The sequence below is a fragment of the Cotesia glomerata genome, linkage group LG7, assembly GCF_020080835.1.
Source record: "Cotesia glomerata isolate CgM1 linkage group LG7, MPM_Cglom_v2.3, whole genome shotgun sequence".
NCBI lineage: Eukaryota > Metazoa > Arthropoda > Insecta > Hymenoptera > Braconidae > Cotesia > Cotesia glomerata.
The window spans coordinates 26,096,597-26,118,660 of NC_058164.1; the positions used below are offsets into that span (position 1 = coordinate 26,096,597).

At 27.6% G+C, this 22,064-nt stretch overlaps 1 protein-coding gene across 2 annotated transcripts in view; it reads right to left on the reverse strand.

Annotated features, from left to right (window-relative positions):
• Positions 1-998: 998 nt before the first annotated feature.
• The window catches only part of LOC123269570 (uncharacterized protein DDB_G0280205-like), a 70,627-nt gene continuing 49,561 nt past the window's right edge, over positions 999-22,064 (reverse strand). Inside the window, exons 3-4 of one of the 2 annotated variants that reach the window (XM_044735401.1) lie at positions 9,693-9,895; positions 999-2,812 (exon numbers count right to left, since the gene is read on the reverse strand). In XM_044735401.1, coding sequence (XP_044591336.1) covers positions 1,250-2,812; positions 9,693-9,895 — 1,766 coding nt within the window. In that variant the 3' untranslated portion in view covers positions 999-1,249. The remainder of the gene's footprint in view (positions 2,813-9,692; positions 9,896-22,064) is intronic. The other variant, XM_044735402.1, reaches the window with a different exon arrangement.

Here is a 22,064-nt window from a genome sequence, read left to right on the forward strand (position 1 = left end):
TCATGAAATTATTAATCTTTTTATAATTAGATGTTCAGATCTGATAATCAGAATTAGATCCAATTAATTAGATCAAGATAACCAAAAAATTAGAATCAATTATTAGACTTCCATAATATTAGATTCAATCACACCAATAACGAAATTTTCTAAATCTAATAAATAAGATCCCATAACCAGATCTAATTAATTAGATCCATTAGTCAGATCTAATTAATTAGATCTATTAGTCAGATCTAATTAATTTGATCCAATAATCATATCTAATTAATTAGATTTAATAACCAGATCTAATTAATTAGATTCAATAATCAGATCTAACAAGCAGATCTAATAAATTAGATTCAATAGCCAAATCTAATTGATAAGATCCAATAACCAGATCTAATAAATTAGATCCAATAATCATATCTAATTAATTAGATCTAATAACCAGATCTAATTAATTAGATCCAATGATCAGATCTAATAAATTAGATTTAATAGCCAGATCTAATTGATTAGATCCAATAACCAGATCTAATAAATTAGATCCATTAGTCAGATCTAATTAATTAGATCCAATAATCATATCTAATTAATAAAATCTAATAGCCAAATCCAATTAATTAATCTAATAGCTAGATCTAATTGATTAGATCCAGTATCCAGATCTAATTAATTAGATCCAATAATCAGATCTAATAAATTAGATCCAATAATCAGATCTAATAAATTAAATCCAATAATCAGATCTAATAAATTAGATCCAATAGCTAGATCTAATCGCTAGACCATAAGATCTAATAACTGGACCATAAGATCTAATTAATTAGGTCAGATCTAATTAATTAGATCTAATAAATTAGATCCAATAGCCAGATCTAATTAATTAGATCTTATGACCAGATTTAATTAATTAGATCTTATCACCAGATCTAATTAATTAGATCTTATCACCAGGTCTAATTAATTAGATCTTATCACCAGATCTAATTAATTAGATCTTATCACCAGATCTAATTAATTAGATCTTATAGTCAGATCTAATTAATAAGAACCAATAGCTAGATCTAATAAATTAGACTATAGCCAGATCTAATAAATTAGATCCAATATTCAGATCTAATAAATTAGATCCCATAGCCAGATCTAATAAATTAGATCAAAACAGCTCCAATAATCATAAAACTGCATCAATTTCAACACATTACAACAATTTAATCTCATAAATAAATTTCAATCACAAAACCTAGATCTAATAACCACCTTACTTCCCATATTGTTTTCTCCTAGTACTAGCCCTCACACACGGCGCCTCACTCTTCGCCCTCACCTCCGCACTCTTCCCCTCTTTTTCCCCCTCAAACAACCGACACATCTCCCTCACCGGAACAGTCTTGACCCCTCTGTTCAAATCATGCAGCGATCTTGCTCTCTGCTTGCCCTTGGGACTAGGCTGCGCCGAAGTTCGTCCCAAATCTTCAGTACTTCTCGCCAATCTCCCTCCCATTCTCGAAAGCGACTCGAATAACGTAAGTTTCTCCTTTACCGGCACATAATGGTCGACCCTCTGACATCTCGCCAATAATTTAGCAACGTCTTCTTCACAAGGAGACTTCTTTCCGGTCAATGAAGTATTATTAGATCCTACCACCTGAATTGGACTAATTGGAATCTCCTTAATTAGAACTTCACTTTTGGCAACTGGCGACCTCCTTTCAATTCCAATACTAGATCCGATTACTTTTAGATCTAATGATATTGGAATTCGAGATCCAATTACACAGCGGTCTTTATTGTCTATTAATTTGCAATTAGAATCAGATCTTACCGTTCTTCTTTCTCGGGCTCGACTTCGTCGTTCTCCTAAATCTAATTTTGTTTGTTTAATTTCATCGGAATTTTTTCGATTATTATTATTGTTATTATTCCGCGTGTCTTCTAATACTTTAAGATCTAATTTTTCTGGTTTTATTGGAGGTAGCCTCAAATTATTAGAAGAATTATTAGAATTATTAGAGTAATTATTAGAATTATTAGAATTATTAGAATAATTATTAGAGTTATCAAAAGAATTTAAATAATTATTAGAATTATTAGAGTCGACAACATCAATAGATTTAATTAGATTGTCTTCATTAGAATTAGATCTTCTGAATCTGATTAACGAGTACTTATTAAAATCATGGCAATTATTATTTTCCTCTAATCTAGCGCGTCGTTTTCTAGCGTCTTCCTCAAGAACTCGACGACTCCGTGCTTCATTTTCGCGACGTCTGGCCTCTTTATACCTCTGAATGCGCTGCTCCCTTGTCGGAGCCTCTGGAAGGGGAATCGGTGACGTCAGAATCGGAGTGGGGGTTGAGGATAGCGTAGAAGTGGGGGTAATAGTAGCCCAGGGTAGGCTGTCGTCGCTTCCCTCACTACTCTCACTGCAGCCCCAGACTCTGGTGGGCGGGATTTTCGGGAGAATTGACAGTGGTGGGGATCGGTACTCGTTTATTATTATCGCGTCCTCGTCGCTAGAATTACTGCTGGACCAGCAGCGTAATTCGCTTCGCGCTCGTCGACGATTGTCCTCGATTAGGATGTTAGATCGGATGCTCAGATCCTTGTCTAAGGGAGAGTCGTTGCCTATCCAGCAGCGCAACTCGCTTCTAGAGCGACGACGTGACTCTGGTGGTGACTCCGGTAGGGATATTTGGCCTCTTGGGCAGATCATCAGGATTTCAAGGAAATTTAGGCACCGCTGGGCACGAAATGGCGTCTGACGGACCAGTTCCGAGGCTATGGCACGCACCCATGACCAGTAGGCTGGTTCTGTGTCTGCCTGTAAGTTAAAATTTCAATTAGTTTTTAGATATTTGATAATTAGAAGGATCTAATTAATTAGATCTGATATATTGGATTGTGATTTTTATTTTTTGTCATAATACCTCTGACTACCTTATCAAAAAAATTGCAAATAATTATGAAGTAATTGTTATTAATCGATATTATTAAGAGAATAAGCAAAATTTTGTGGCCAGTGTATTTATATGACAAGTATTTAGGCTGCATTAAAAAATTCTCTATCTCTAGACACATAATTAAGAAATGACCTTGTATCTTGTGAACTATTGACATTTTTAAAGATATAAGCTCATCCCGATGTTACACTCATCTAGACCTTTCATTTGAGTACCCACATCAATTTTTTATATATTTCATATATTTATATATATTATATATAAGTATATATGAACAATATATGAAAAATGCATGTGGGTACTCAAATGAAAGGTCTTGATGACTATAACATCAAAATGAGCTTATATCTTTAAAAACATCAATAGTTAAAAAAGTACGAAGCATTTTAACAAATATCTTGTGAACTATTGACATTTTTAAAGATATAAGCTCATCCCGATGTTACACTCATCTAGACCTTTCATTTGAGTACCCACATCAATTTTGTATATACTTCATATATTTATATATATTATATATATGTATATATGAAAAATATATAAAAAATGCATGCGGATACTCAAATGAAAGCTCTTAATGAATGTAACATCAAAATGAGCTTATATCTTTGAAAACATCAATATTTAAGAAAATACGGGACATTTTAACAAATATCTTGTGAACTATTGACATTTTTAAAGATATAAGCTTATCCCGATGTTAGGCTTATCGAGACATTTCATTTGAATACCCACATCAATTTTTCATATATTTTATATATTTATATAAAATATATATAAGTATATATGAAAAATATGTGAAAAATGCATGTGGGTACTCAAATGAAAGGTCTTGATGACTATAACATCAAAATGAGCTTATATCTTTAAAAACATCAATAGTTAAAAAAGTACGAAGCATTTTAACAAATATCTTGTGAACTATTGACATTTTTAAAGATATAAGCTCATTCCGATGTTACACTCTTCAAGACCTTTCATTTGAGTACCCACATTAATTTTTTATATATTTTATATATATATATATATATATATATATATATATATATATATATATATATATTTATATATATATATATATATATATATATATATATATATATATATATATATATATATATATTATATATATTTATATATGAAAAATATATCAAAAATACATGTGGGTACTCAAATGAAAGCTCTTGATGAGTGTAACATCAAAATGAGCTAATATCTTTAAAAATGTCCATATTTAAGAAAGTACAGTGCAATTTGACAAAAATCTCGTGAACTATTGACATTTTTAAAGATATAAACTCATCCCGATGTCACACTCATTGAGACCTTTCATTTGAGTACCCACATCAATTTTTTATATATTTATATATATTATATATATGTATATATGAAAAATATATCAAAAATGGATGTGGGTACTCAAATAAAAGGTCTTGATGAGTGTAACATCAGGATGAGCTTATATTTTCAAAAACATCAATATTTAAGAAAATACAGTGCAATTTAACAAAAATCATTATTTAATAAAGCAAAATTTTATTTTTTTATAGTTCATATAAAACTATGTTAATTTTTAATTTAATAAAATTAAATTAAAATCAAATATATTCAAAGCTAATTAATTAGATCTTACTAAGCTAAAGAAATAATGAATATAAAAATGTTCTCTCCTTGAGCGACAAGTTTATGACAATAGCAATATTCTTATTTATATAAATCTTGCGTATTATTACAAAGAATAGAAAAAAAAAGTTTTCTATAAAACAATACCGAGATTTGCACATGATATGCTGCATAATGAGTAATTGTAATAAAGATCTGCCCTGATCTTGGTCATTGAAAGTGAGAATAGTGTAATCAGAAACCCATGCCCACATACTCACAATTATAAATATATATATAAATATAAATTATACCCAGCATTAATACAACGCAGAAAAATATTCATGCATATATACACAGAAAGATAATTTAGCACCACGCAACTATCAACGTAATTACATGTAAATGGGTTTTATCTTCATCACGATCCGTTTTTCTAGCAGTAAACACTTTCTCGCGATCAGTCTCTCTACTCCAGGTTGTTTTGTGCTGAGTTTTATTATTATTATTGTTATTATTATTATTATAACTCACACATATTTTAGGCTCATCCATATATGTGCATACCGATGATATACAAGACTGTGGAATACGTATATTTATACACATATTTAAAGAGCAATGTAATGTTAGTTGGTTACTTGGGACTTGAGTCTGCGAGCAGTCTTAATTAAACCTTCCGTTCATTCCATACCATCGTCGTTCGATTTCTAACTCTTATACAATACCTACACGGTGATTAATGTGGGCCGAGGTTTCGCATTTACTCTTTACTCTTAACTTAAATTATACTGTCATTACCATTAAATATAATCATTATTTTTAATAAAAAAGTTCGGTAGATCTCAAATCAAGTTATTATTATTAATAATAATAAAATTATAAAATTTTGATTAATTAAATAATGAATTTTGTTAAATTGCACTGTACTTTTTTAAATATTGACATTTTTTAAGATATAAGCTCATCCTGATGTTACACTTATCAAGAGCTTTCATTTGAGTACCCACATGCATTTTTCATATATTTTTCATATATACATAAATATAATATATATATATAAATATATGAAGTATATGAAAAATTGATGTGGGTACTCAAATGAAAGGTCTTGATGAGTGTAACATCGGGATGAGCTTATATCTTTAAAAATCTCAATAGTTCACAAGATATTTGTTAAATTGCACTGTCCTTTTTTAAATATTGACATTTTTAAAGATATAAGCTCATCCTGATGTTACATTCATGAAGAGCTTTCATTGGAGTACCCACATCAATTTTTCATATATTTCATATATTTATATATATTATATATATATGTATATATGAAAAATATATAAAAATGCATGTGGGTACTCGGATCCAATAAATTAGATCTAATAATCGGAGCTAATAGATCAGATTTAATAGTTAGATCTAATAAATTAGATCTAATAGTTAGATCCAATGAATCAGATCCATTAAATCAGATCCAATAAATCAGATCCAATAAATCAGATCCAATGAATTAGATCTAGAAGTCACATCCAGTGAATCAGATCCAATTAATTGGATCTAGAAGTAAGATCTGATAGTTAGATCCAATAAATCGGATCTAGTAGGTAGATCCAATAAATTAAATCTAATATTCTGATCTAATAGTTAGAACCAATGAATCAGATCTGATATTCAGATCTAATTAATTGGATGTAATTTTTATCTATTAGATTTAGATCATTAGATTTGATACTTAGTTTAATTTTATTAAAATAAATCATTAGATCTAATTAATTAGATATGATGACTAGATCTAATTAATTAGATCTGATGACTAGATCTAATTAATTAGATCTGATGACTAGATCTAATTAATTAGATCTGATGACTAGATCTAATTAATTAGATCTGATGAATCGATCCAATTAATTAGATCTGATGACTAGATCTCATTAATTAGATATGATAACTAGATCTAATTAATTAGATCTGGTGACTAGATCCAATTAATTAGATCTGGTGACTAGATCTAACTAATTAGATCTGATGACGATCTTATTTATTAAATGTGTTTGCTAAATTTGATTTGATCTGGTAATAATTACAGGGAATTATTTATTGGATAATATTCATTGGATCTGATAGCAAGATCCAATGAAATATAAGGATCTTATTTTTGATCAAACCTACCAAAAATCGGGAAGTAAAATTAAATTTTCTCATGTCTTCCTTGTTGGTATCGATCAACTAAGCACAATAATTGGATCCAATTACCAAACCACAAATCTAGAAGCCTGACAGTTTCTCTTCAAATCTAATTAAAACTCAACAATCTAATACCAGATCTAACTCGCGAAAAGTTAAATTAACAAGTATATCAAGAAAGTCTAGTCTTCTCATTATTGGTTCCGATATTAAAGAGCTAATGAATCTGATTAATGATAAGCCGATCGTATCAGATCTTTCCGATAACCTTTGGTATTAAAAGCATGGGAGCAAGAGCTAGGTGGTAGCCAGACTTGGACAGAAATTTTTTTTTCTTCTCGTTGTGTTTTTTTTTCTTCTCTCTCTCGTAGGATGATTGACCATGACTGATTTCGCTAGTTGCTTTGGAAAGTTGCGTGCTGGCCAAGCGAAAATAATTCACTCGTTAGCTGACAAATTATCGTTATATTACTGACTAGTTTTATGTAGCTTTTAACTTTTAACGGAAGTGAAACGTAAGTTCTACAGTGACAATTACATTACTATTTGCTTTGTCATTAACAACCTTCAGTTGTTGTATCTTTTACGTTTATAATTTTTTAAATTCTTTGCGCTTGTATTACTCAAGAATGTTTTTAATAAATAAGAATGATAATAATAGTAATAATAACAATTTTTTCCAAAAAATTTAGAAGTATTATTATTATTATTGTTATCTTTATTATTAAGAGAATAAGCAAAACTTTGTGACCAGTACATAATTGAGAAATGACCTTGTATCTCGTGAACTATTGACATTTTTAAAGATATAAGCTCATTCAGACATTATAATCATGAAGACCTTTCATTTGAGTACCCACATCAATTTTTTATATATTTCATATATTTATATATATATTATATATATATATGTATATATCGAAAATATATCAAAAATGCATGTGGGTACTCAAATGAAGGCTCTTGAAGAGTGTAACATCAGGATGAGCTTATATTTTTAAAAATGTCAATATTTCACAAGATGTTTGTTAAAATGCTCTGTACTTTCTTAAATATTGACGATTTTGAAGATGTAAGCTCATTTTAAGGTTACACTCATCGAGAGCTTTCATTTAAATACCCACATGCATTTTTGATATATTTTTCATATATACATATATATAATATATATAAATATATAAAATATATAAAAAATTGATGTGGGTACTCAAATGAAAGGTCTTGACGAGTGTAACATCGGGATGAGCTTATATCTTTAAAAATGTCAATATTTAAGAAAGTACAGTGCAATTTAACAAATATCTTGTAAACTATTGACATTTTTAAAGATATAAGCTCATCTCGATGTTACACTCATCAAGAGCTTTCATTCATTGGATCTGAATATTAGATCTTATTTATTGGATCTCACTATTCGATCCAATTTATTGGATCTAACTATTAGATCCAATTCATTGGATCGGGCTATTAGATCTTATTTATTGGATATGAATATTAGATCCAATTCATTGGATCTGGCTATTAGATCTTATTTATTGGATATTAATATTAGATCCAATTCATTGGATCTTACTACTAGATCCAATTAATTGGATCTGGCTACTAGATCTGATTTATTGGATTTAACTATTAGATCTGAGTTATTGGATTTAACTATTGGATCTCGCTATTAGATCCAATTAATTAGATCTTATTTATTGGATATGAATATTAGATCCAATTCATTGAATCTGGCTATTATATCCAATTCATTGGATCTGACTATTAAATCCAATTAATTGGATCTGGCTACTAGATCTGATTTATTGGATTTAACTATTAGATCCAATTTATTGGATCTTACTATAAGATCCAATTCATTGGATTTAACTATTAGATCTAATTTTTTGGATCTGGCTATTAGATCCAATTTATTAGATCTGGCTATTTTATCCAATTCATTGGATCTGGCTATTGTATCCAATTCATTGGATCTGACTATTAGATCCAATTCATTGGATCTGGCTACTAGATCTGATTCATTGGATTTAACTATTAGATTTGATTTATTGGATTTAACTATTAGAACCAATTCATTGGATCCAATTTATTGTATCTTACTATAAGATCCAATTCATTGGATCTGGCTATTAAATCAAATTCATTGGATCTGGCTATTGGATCGAATACATTGGATTCGGCTATTGGATCGAATACATTGGATCTTACTATTAGATCCAATTCATTGGATCTGGCTACTAGATCTGATTCATTGGATTTAACTATAGATCTGATTCATTGGATTTAACTATTATATCTAATTTATTGGATCTGCCTATTAGATCCAATTCATTGGATCCAATTTATTAGATCTTACTATAAGATCCAATTCATTGGATCTGGCTATTTTATCGAATTCATTGGATCTGGCTATTATATCCAATTCATCGGATCTGACTATTAGATCCAATTCATTGGATCTGGCTACTAGATCTGATTCATTGGATATGGCTACTAGATCTGATTTATTGGATTCAACTATTAGATCTAATTTATTGGATCTAGCTACTAGATCTGATTCATTGGATATCAACTATTAGATCTAATTTATTGGATCTAGCTACTAGATCTGATTCATTGGATATGGCTACTAGATCTGATTTATTGGATTCAACTTTTAGATCTAATTTATTGGATCTAGCTACTAGATCTGATTAATTAGATCTGACCGTTTAATGTTATTATTTGTTAGATTTAATCAATTGGATGGTTCTAATTAATTAGATCTGATTGAAAATCAGATCAACAAAATTTATTAACCATTTCTGTCAATATAAAGACGATCTCAAAAACTAGATCATCGAAACATTCCAATCTGTTTATTGAAAGAAAATTGATTAGAAATCAAGTGGAATGCAGATGTTGTATTATACGAGCCTGTGTTATTAAATTATGTTAATTTAATTGAGTGATATTTACCCAAAAAGTAGCAAGATGATCGCCTTTAGAATTACTCAACGTAAATCCAAGTGCGAGTGCATGTGGTTGACATATTCCAGGCGATGCTTGACGAAGGTTCAGTGCCCTCAGTGCAAGTCTCATTGGTGTTCCTTCTACCCATAGCCAGCCCATCCTAATCGATACCATTCGCCTTTCACCTAAGTCCTCGACATACAGCTCGCCTGTAACAAATAAATTACCATTTTATAATGCTTTATTTATTATATATACTCAATAAATTATTTTAATAACACTAAACAATAACTAAATTATCGTTAATTATTATGAGAAATAAATTCCAGGTACATAGTGAAGCTGCCAAGTTTTCTTTTTTATTAATCTATAAATTATTAAAATTGTAATATAGTGAAACAGGAAAGTATAAATTCTGGAGTTTTATTTATTATTTAATTACAAATACGCATCGGTAAGTACGTTAATACTAGTAATATCTGCAACAATTAAATAATAGAAATTTATATACTTTATATTTATTATATATTATATTATATTATGTATTTATTAAATTTTATTAGTTCATGCTTTCGTTGAATTTATTATACATTTTTCACTTTAACTTTTTCCTACTCTAGTTATTTAAGGTCTAATTAATTGGATACAGGTAAAAGATCCAATAAATAAGATCTATATCATCAAATCCAATAAGTTAGATCTTCATCCTGAGATCTAATTATAAAATGTCATTTATTGGATCTAAATATCAGATCAAATTAATTAGATCTAGACATCACATCTAATTAATCAGATCGAAGTATCAAATCTAATTAATGAAATCTGACGAATCAGATCCAGATATCAGATTTAAGTAATTAGATCTGAATGGGCAGATCTGATTAATTAGATCTGGTTAATCAGATCGAGATCTCAGATCTAATGAATCAGATCTGAATGATTAGATCTAATGAATTCGATCTGGATGATTAGATCTAATTATTCAGATCCAGATATCCGATATAATTAATTGGATCTAGGAATAAGATCTAATTAATCAGATCTTGAAAAAAAGATCTGATGAATCATATCTTTATAAAAGATCTAATGTATTAGATATAAACACAAGACCTAATAAATTGGATCTAAACACAAGATCTAATTAATTAGATCTAAACACAAGATCCAATTAATTAGATCTAAACACATAATCTAAACACCAGATTTTAACTACAGATCTAATTAATTAGATCTAAACACAAGATTTAATTAATTAGATCTAAACACCAGGTCTAATGTATTAGATCTAAACTCTACATTTTAACTCCAGATATAATTAATTAGATCAAAACTCCAGATCTAATGAATTAGATCTAAACTCTAGATTTCAACTCCAGAACTTATTAATTAGATCTAAACTATAGATCTAATGAATTAGATCTAAATTTAAGATCTAATGATTTGAATCTAAAATTAAGAACTAATGAATTAGATCTAAATTCTAAATTAATGAATTAGATTTAAACTCCAGATCTAATTAATTAGATCTAAACTCCAGATCTAATTAATTAGATCTCAACACAAGATCTAAACACCCGATTTTAACTCCAGATCTAATTAATTAGATCTAAACACAAGATCTAAACACAAGATTAGATCTAAACACCAGGTTATATGTATTAGATCTAAACTCTACATTTTAACTCCAGATCTAATTAATTAGATCAAAACTCCAGATCTAATGAATTATATCTAAACTCTAGATTTCAACTCCAGATCTCATTAATTAGATCTAAACTATAGATCTAATGATTTAAATCTAAAATTAAGAACCAATGAATGAGATCTAAATTCTAAATTAATAAATTAGATCTAAACTCTAGATCTAATTAATTAGATCTAAACACAAGATCCAATTAATTAGATCTCAACATAAGATCTAATCACCCGATTTTAACTCCAGATCTAATCAATTAGATCTAAACACAAGATTTAATTAATTAGATCTAAACACCAGAGTATATGTATTAGATCTAAACTCTACATTTTAACTCCAGATCTAATTAATTAGATCCAAACTCCAGTTCTAATTAATTAGATCTAAACTCTAGATCTAATAAATTAGATCTAAATTTTAGATCTAAACTCCAGATCTAATGAATTAGATCTAAATTTAAGATCTAATAATTTAGATCTAAATTTACGATCCAATGAATTAGATCTAAATTCTTAATTAATGAATTAGATCTGAACTCCAGATCTAATTAATGAGATCTTAACTCCATATCTAAAATTTCCAATTATAGTCACTAAAATAAAATTTCAAAAGTTAATTTTAGCACTCCTATCTCATAAAACTATTCAACTATGTAATTCCGCCGGATTACAAAACGACGAACCAAGCAATTGTTTACGACAGTAGTTACGAATTCAAAATTCTCAGATTTGGTTAATAAAAAAAAATATGAAATTATTGCATAAGCAATAGTAATAATATGCATAAAACATGATAGAACTGGTCCTTGACATGCTTCGTCACGCAGTTGACACTACCCATGGATCCACAATTCACAATCCCAGTCAGCGATTGGGCAAGTCACCGTAAAGGTAACCTCCAAAGCTCAAATGGATCCAAAGAAAATAAATAAACATAAAAAAAAAAAAAAAAAACAGACAATAGCGTGAAAAATTGATATTAATTTGGTAGTATAGCGCACCAGGGCAATTGGGCATGTGTGAATAAATAAATAATTCATAAGTCTTTGGTAATATATGTAATGAAGATACCGAGACTGTGGATAGAAATAACAAACGGGGAACGGGGACTAGACTAAAAATTTTTCGATGTATATAAAGTCTCATGGTTCAGTGAAAGGGGTTTATTATAACGTTTCAAAATGATGGATCAAGATGTGACAGAGTTTAAAAGACCGTAATGGATAATATAATAAGACTCGCTGGATCACTATTTCAAAATGTTACCTTGTGGCTGTTAAGGCTCTTTTTTTTTTTTTTTTTAATAAATATTACTATTGTTTGCATTTAGATTTTATAACCGGAAAGGTTGGAATTTATTTAAAAAAAAAAAAAAAAAAAAAAAAAATATCTGTCACTAGGATTCGAACCCGCGACTTTACACGGAATTTTTGCCAGAACAAAGAAAGTCAGAATTAATAACAAATAATTGTAATTAACTCATTGAAGATGATAACTAAAAAATTTCAGAGCAATGAGTAATAATTAAAATGAATAATTGGATTGATAATTCGGTGACTCGTCTTCTCATTCTGAGATTGTTGTTTCCGTTTTTGTTTTATTTTATGAATGAGACCTTGAAACCGGAGATAAATATTTCGAAAGTTATTTAAATAAAATATATAAAAATGCGAGCCAATTTATCAAGCCACTGCCCAGTGATACGGAAAAGAAAAATTTATTGCCGAGTCGTGTACGTGTCAGTATTTAAAAAATCAACGTTGGTAATATTCTGAGAAAATAGTATATTATGTTATTATATAGTTATATTAACTAAACGGTGAGATTTGTCTCTATTGCTGAAGTTTTCTCATCAATAATTTTGTATTTTTAATCAACAATAGAGTACGGTACATGCATACTATTAGATGTTTACTCCCACAGTTTATTCATTTTGACACACGCCGCCGGCATGGTTTATTACGGGAATAAATATTTATTTGGTAATTTATTTTTTGTTATTTTATGTTAAGGTGACTAGAAATTTCAGTTTCTCTTTTTTTGAAGGGGATTTAAGGATTTAAAAACATTTTTAGTCATTTTTGACGGTAAAATAAATTTTTTAAGTTAGAATACAAATTTTGGTAAGATCTGATACTTCAATCTAATTAATTGGATCTGACTTATTAGATCTGGACTTTAGATCTGATTAATTAGATCTGGAGTTTAGATCTAATTAATTAGATCTGGAGTGTACATCTAATTCATTAGATATGGAGTTTAGATCTAATTTATTAGATCTGGAGTTGAAATCTAATTGATTGGAACTGTAGTTAAGATTTATTAGATCTGGAGTTTAGATCTAATTAATTAGATCTGGAGTTTAGATCTAAGTAATTAGATCTTGAGTTTAGATCTAATCTATTAGATCTGGAGTTAAAATCTAATTCAGTGGAACTGTAGTTAAAATCTCATTTATTAGATTTAGAGTTAAGATCAGATTTATTGGATCTAAAATTAAGATCTCATTAGATCTGGTATTAAGATCCAATTCTGTAAATCTAAGTCATTAAATCAGCTATGTAGATCTAATAAATTAGATCTAATGAATTGGATCTGATATTGAGATCTAATGAATTGGATGTGATATTGAGATCTAATTAATTAGATCTCAATATCTAGATCTAATTGATTAAATCTGATCTATTGGATATTAAGAACTTTTTTATTAGATCTGAAAACCAAATCTATTAATTAGATCTAGATATTGGGATCTAATTTATTAGATCGATCTATTGGAATTTGATTTATTAGATCGATATATTGGGATCTAATTTATTAGATCGATATATTGAGATTTCATTAATTAGATCTATATTTTGAGATCTATAATTAATTAGATTTGGAGTTTATATCTAATTTATTAGATCTGGAGTTGAAATCTAATTCACTGGAACTGTAGTTAAGATCTTATTTATTAGATTTAGAGTTACGATCTGATTTATCGGATCTTAAATTACGATCTCATAAGATCTGGTATTAAAATCCAATTCTGTAAATCTAAGTCATTAAATCAGCTATGTAGATCTAATAAATTAGATCTAATGAATTAGATCTGATATTGAGATCTAATTAATTAGATCTCAATATCTAGATCTAATTGATTAAATCTGATCTATTGGATATTAAGAACTTTTTTATTAGATCTGAAAACCAAATCTATTAATTGGATCTAGATATTAGGATCTAATTTATTGAATCGATATATTGGGATCTAATTTATTAGATCGATATGTTGGGATCTAATTAATTAGATCTAGATTTTGAGATCTAATTAATTAGATCTAGATTTTGAGATCTAATTAATTAGACCTAGATATTGAGACCTAATTAATTAGATCTAAATATTAAGATCTAATTAATTAGATCTAGTCCAGATCTTATTTTTATTAGATTCAATACTAAAATCTAATGTTTTAAAACTAACATTCAGATCTAATTATTAAATTAGATCTAACCAATAAAATGTAAGCAATAAAATATTTTTTTAATAGTCGAACGATAAAAAATTTATTGCAAGAATTTTTCAAAGAAACTACTAATAACATCTAATTATTTTTTTTATGGAAGCGTTAGAATGATTAATGGAATTTTTGCCGGTCTAATAAAAAAGGGTCATTAATTTAACCGTAAGTCTAGTTACTAATTACTAACACTACCATCAAGTGATTCATACCCAAAAAAAAAACAGCAATTAAAAACTAAGTAGTGATATAAATAAAGTTGAGTGATAGTAAATAAAATATTTTTATATTTTTTTTTTCTCTACAAATGTCGATAATTTAAAACATTTTTTTAGAGAGTTGATATCTAAAGCAGGAAGGAAATTATGGTGGTAGAAGTGAAATGCATAGACGGAGTACGTGAAAGTGACAGAAATAATGTGCGAAGTTTACCAGAGACATGTTTTACTACTGTGTGAATTTGTGTATATATATGTGTGTGTTGTTAAAAAGAACAAAATAGATTGTGATTGTGGCGAGACGAAATAATACAATATAATGATAATTATATATAAGTGAGTACTTCTATCCAGTGTAGCGAGCAGAGTAGTATGGACCAATGCTATATTATTGTCACGAAACAGGAAATGAGATATTGTAAAAGCGAGAGTTATTTTTAAAATTAACGGAAATTATATTTTTATTCATTTAACATTTTATCAAAATTTATATCTTTTTTATTTTTAGCAAAAGTTTTTTTAAGAGTTTTATTTCTTTTTCAACAGTGCATAATTAAGGACTTTATAAAACTTAAAAGTAGATATAAATTTATATTGTTAAGAAAAATTTTAAATGTGCCGTTAAAAAAAAAAAAAAAAGTAAAAAATTATTTTTTTTTTTAGATATTTAGAATTTAGAATCTCTAGAGACATAAATGAAAAATGATCTTGTATCTTGTGAACTATTGACATTTTTAAAGATATAAGCTCATCGTGATGTTACACTCATCAAGACCTTTTATTTGAGTATCCACATCAATTTTTCATATATTTTATATATTTATATATATGAATATATGAAAAATATACAAAAATGCATGTGGGTACTCAAATGAAAGCTCTTAATGAGAATAACATCAGGATGAGCTTATATCTTCAAAAATGTCAATAATTAAAAGAGTACAGGTCATTTTAATAAATATCTTATGAACTATTGACATTTTTAAAGATATATAAGCTCATCTTGATGTTACATTCATCAAGACCTTTCATTTGAGTACTCACATCAATTTTTCATATATTTATATATATTATATATATGTATGTATGAAAAATATATCAAAAATACATGTGGGTACTCAAATGAAAGCTCTTAATGAGTATAACATCAGGATGAGCTTATATCTTCAAAAATATCAATAGTTAAAAAAGTACAGGTCATTTTAATAAATATCTTATGAACTATTGACATTTTTAACGATATAAGATCATCCTGATGTTACACTCATCAAGACCTTTCATTTGAGTACTCACATCAATTTTTCATATATTTCATATATTTATATATATTATATATATGTATGTATGAAAAATATATCAAAAATGCATGTGGGTACTCAAATGAAAGCTCTTAATGAGTATAACATCAGGATGAGGTTATATCTTCAAAAATGCCAATAATTAAAAGAGTACAGGTCATTTTAATAAATATCTTATAAACTATTGACATTTTTAAAGATATAAGCTCATCCTGATGTTACATTCATCGAGACCTTTCATTTGAGTACCTACATCAATTTTTCATATATTTTATATATTTATATATATGAATATATGAAAAATATACAAAAATGCATGTGGGTACTCAAATGAAAGCTCTTAATGAGAATAACATCAGGATGAGCTTATATCTTCAAAAATGTCAATAGTTAAAAAAGTACAGGTCATTTTAATAAATATCTTATGAACTATTGGCATTTTTAAAGATATATAAGCTCATCCTGATGTTACATTCATCGAGACCTTTCATTTGAGTACCCACATCAATTTTTCATATATTTTATATATTTATATATATATATATATGAATATATGAAAAATATACAAAAATGCATGTGGGTACTCAAATGAAAGCTCTTAATGAGAATAACATCAGGATGAGCTTATATCTTCAAAAATGTCAATAATTAAAGGAGTACAAGTCATTTTAATAAATATCTTATAAACTATTGCCATTTTTAAGGATATAAGCTCATCCTGATGTTACATTCATCGAGACCTTTTATTTGAGTACCTACATCAACTTTTCAGATATTTATATATATTATATATATGTAGATATGAAAAATATATGAAAAATACACGTGGGTACTCAAATGAAAGCTCTTGGTGAGTGTAACATCAAAATGAGCTTATATCTCCAAAAACGTCAATATTTAAGAAAGTACAGTGCAATTTAACGTAATTCATTATTTAATAAAGCAAAACTTTATCTATTTATACTTCACAAGTCACAGCAGTCACATAGTAACTGCAAGTTTGCTAGTTATTATTATGATAAAATTCTATTAAAGAAATACAGTGAATAATTATGACTACCATCATTACAAAAGTAATAAAAAATTGTACCTACTTAAGAGTAATGAATATTATTTAAAAAAAAAAAAAAATGCGTAAACAAAATACCTCGTTATTCAAATACCATCTCAAAGACTAAACCCAGAGCATAAAAACCTAAATAAATTAGTATAATTACGATCAAAGCAAGTGCATCAGAGCAAGCAGTTAAATAACAACTAAAAAAGAAAAAAAAACTCATTGCACTAGTTGATACAATACAATACAATGTACAGTAGTAAGTACTGAGTAGTTACCTCAGTTTGGCCTATCCACCATAGCAAACTATCGTATATATATATATATATATATATATAAACTAACGGTTCGCGATGTACAATTACTGCATAAAGAAAACGGTTTCGTCTCTTGATTTTTTTCCGTCTTCATTTCTTCCCGGTTACGTACTTACTCGCGATACAGTTTAACTCTCATAAAAAAATGCGTGTATATATTGCATACACCGACATTTATTGTATTGCACGCATTCCAGGTTTCAGGGTATTTGCCGTTTACGTAAAAAATGAATTTAAAAAAGATTGTTTGAATTAACCGAGCAAATCTGAACTCATAACCGACATTCTCAATTCTGAAGAAAAATTAATGAAAATACAATAAAAAGGAAACTTGAATTATAATTTTAATAGAATTCTAGACTGGTGTTAGTTTTAATGCAAATTAAATTGTATACTATTATTACCGAGGATAAGTAAAGGAAGTACAAGTTATAAGTGTCGATGGTATTTACGAACCGTTAGAATCTTCCGAGATAACTGACCGATTTTTGTTTTTAATAATCGACGGTTATTAATCACAACTCCTCGTTTGAATTCTTCACTCAATTTAGGCAATCAGGTCATTCATTTTTTTTTTCTAAGCTTCATGATGTTCGCTAGAGTCAAATGTGTACTAAATTTTATGAAATTTATTATAAAAAAATAAATCTTGAGAAAAATTTAAAGTATTTTGCCAGAAACATTTTTTGGGGATCGATTTTTAAAAATCAGTAAAGATAAAAACCTTTAAATTACTAAATATTTGATAATTTATTGTTACTAAATCATTTAGTAACTACTAGCAACTTTGCTGTCACTGTGTGACTGCCGTGACTTGCGACATATAAATAAATAAAATTTTGCTTTATTAAATAATGAATTTTGTTAAATTGCACTTGACTTTCTTAAATATTGACATTTTTGAAGATATAAGCTCATCCTGATGTTACACTCTTCAAGAGCTTTCATTAGAGTACCCACATGCATTTTTGATATATTTGTCATATATACACATACATAATATACAAAAATATATAAAATATATGAAAAATTGATGTGGGTACTCAAATGAAAGGTCTCAATGAGTGCAATGTCGGAATGAGCTTATATCTTTAAAAATGTCAGTATATCACAAGATATTTATTAAAATGCCTTGTACTTATTTAATTATTGACATTTTTAAAGATATAAGCTCATCCTGATGTTACACTCTTCAAGAGCTTTCATTTGAACACCCACATGCATTTTTTATATATTTTTCATATATATATATATATATATATATATATATATATATATATATATATATATAAATATATATATAATATATATATAAATATATAAAATATATGAAAAATTGATGTGGGTACTCAAATGAAAAGTCTTAGAGAGTGTAACATTGGTATGAGCTTATACCTTTAGAAATGTCAATAGTTCACAAGATACAAGGTCATTTCTCAATTCTTGACATTTTTTAAGATATGAGCTCATCCCGATGTTACATTCATCAAGAGCTTTCATTTGAATAGCCACATGTCCTTTTGATATATTTTTCATATATACATATACATAATATACAAAAATATATAAAATATATGAAAAATTGATGTGGGTACTCAAATGAAAGGTCTCAATGATTGCAATGTCGGAATGAGCTTATATTTTTAAAAATGTCAATAGTTTACAAGATATTTATTAAAATGCCTTGTACTTTCTTAACTATTGACATTTTTAAAGATATGAGCTCATCCTGATGTTACACTCATCAAGAGCTTTCATTTGAGTACCCACATGCATTTTTTATATATACATATATATATATATATATAATAAATATAAATATATAAAATATATGAAAAATTGATGTGGGTACTCAAATGAAAAGTCTCGTAAAGTGTAACATTGATATGAGATTATATCTTTAGAAATGTCAATAGTTCACAAGATACAAAGTAATTTCTTAATCATTGACATTTTTAAAGATATAAGCTCATCCCGATGTTACATTCATCAAGAGCTTACATTTGAATACTCACATGCACTTTGATATATTTTTCATATATACATATATATATAAATATATAAAATATATGAAAAATTGATGTGGGTACTCAAATGAAAGTTCTTAATGAATGTCATATCAAGATGAGCTTATATCTTTAAAAATGTCAATATTTCACAAGATACACGGTAATTTCTTAATTACGTATCTAGAGGTACATAATTATTATTATTATAAAAAAAATCAAGCAGTTTAGCAAATCAGGTTTTACCTAAAAAAATGTTTTATTTGTTTGGCTAAGATTATTATTATTTATCGTTAAACTATAACAAATTCTTTAGATTTTGTGTCGTGTGAATAGAATCCTCATTGGTCACTTGGCTTTGTGTCGAGGTGTCCAAGCACAACTTGGAGGACAAGAATCTCGTACCCGGGTGTAACAAGTAGCCAAGTTGTTATGCGGTTGGAACAAAGGAATTTAAAATGCGTGTAAGCTAAGCTAAGGCGGGAGAGACTGAGGTGCAAGCAGGACAGGGGTTGGTGTTGAAAATTTTAAATAATATTTTTAAAGATGACGAGACACAATTACACTGGACATTAATATTTATGCCTACTCATCTTAAAACTCACATCGGTTTTCCCCATCTCACCCCAAGAGCTGTAATACTCGTCTAATGATATGGACACAAGTTACCACCAAGTCTTTTCAACGATCAGGATCCTTCTTCTAAATTTATGGTTCCACTATTTTATTTATTTTTTTTTTTTTTTAATTTTTGCACAATTTCTCATATTTGCTACTTAAAAAAATAATATTTGTTTTTATAAAAAAATTTTGGGGTTGAAAAATAAATACTTATTAAGAATATTAGCTGGAATTTTATTTATTATAAAAATAAAAATAAAAATAATAATAAAATAAATAATTGAATGGTTTCTATTTCAATTAAGCGAATAATGCATTTAACTTTATTTTTATTTATTTAAAATATATTTCGAGTTTATCATTATTAAAATTCCACGTTGCGGTTTCACTTTCACCTATAAACCCATCGATTCCTTTATTACATATATAATATACCGCAGTATCAAGTTAAACCTCTTAGGCTAGATATATATAAATATATAAATATACGAGTATATATATATCTCGTCATAGGTATTTGAATTTTATTAAAATTAAATTTCTCTCGTTTAAATCGAGCATCGAAGCCTAACGACACGCCAGGTATTTTATTTTTCACTTGAATAATTAATATCAATAAAGGAAAATAATTCGCTTTTATGGTTATAAATATATACTCAAGAAAATATAATATTACTTTTAGATTAGATTTTGTTCTATAAGGAAATCTTTGTCTTTAAAAAATTCAATTTTCCGCGAAATTGATTTTATTGGTAGACTAAAATTTTATTAAAGGCTTAAAAAAAAAGACATTTAAAAAATCTAATATGAATTTTATTTTCGGAAGGTCAAGTGGAAATTTTAATAAAAACTATTAAAAAATCCTTTTTATAATATTATTTTTTTAAAATAAAAAAAAAATAATTTACTACTGAAGAAATTTATTTTATAATTTTTATTCAGAATTTGTTGGATCTAATTTATTAAACCTAGTGTTAAGATCTAATTTATTAGATCTGGTGAATAGATCTAATTCACCAGATCTAGTGTTTAGATCTAATTTATTATATTAATGAATCAGATCTAGTTCATTGAATCTAATTTATTAAATCTAGTGTTCAGATCTAATTTATTAGATCTGGTAGAGAGATCTAATTCATCAGATCTAGTGTTTAGATCTAATTCATTGGATTAATGAATCAGATCTAATTCATTGGATCTAATTTATTAAATCTAGTGTTCAGATCTAATTCATTAAATCTGATGGAGAGATCTAATTCATCAGATCTTGTGTTTAGATCTAATTCATTGGATTAATGAATCAGATCTAATTAATTAGATCTACTTCAGTAGATCTAATTAATTAGATCTACTTCATTAGATCTAATGCATTAGAATTGATATTTACGCGCAATTCATCAGATCTAGTGTTTAGATCTAATTCATTAAATCTAGTGTCTAGATCTAATTCATTAGATCTAATAGTTAGATCTAATGAATTAGATCTAGTGTTTAAATCTAATTCATTGGATCTAATTCTTTAGATCTAATTCATTAGATTTAGTGTTTAGATCTTATTCATCAGATCTAGTGTTTAGATCTAATTCATTAGATCTAGTGTTAAGATCTAATTCATTAGATCTAGTGTTAAGATCCAATTCATTAGATCTAGTGTCTAGATCTA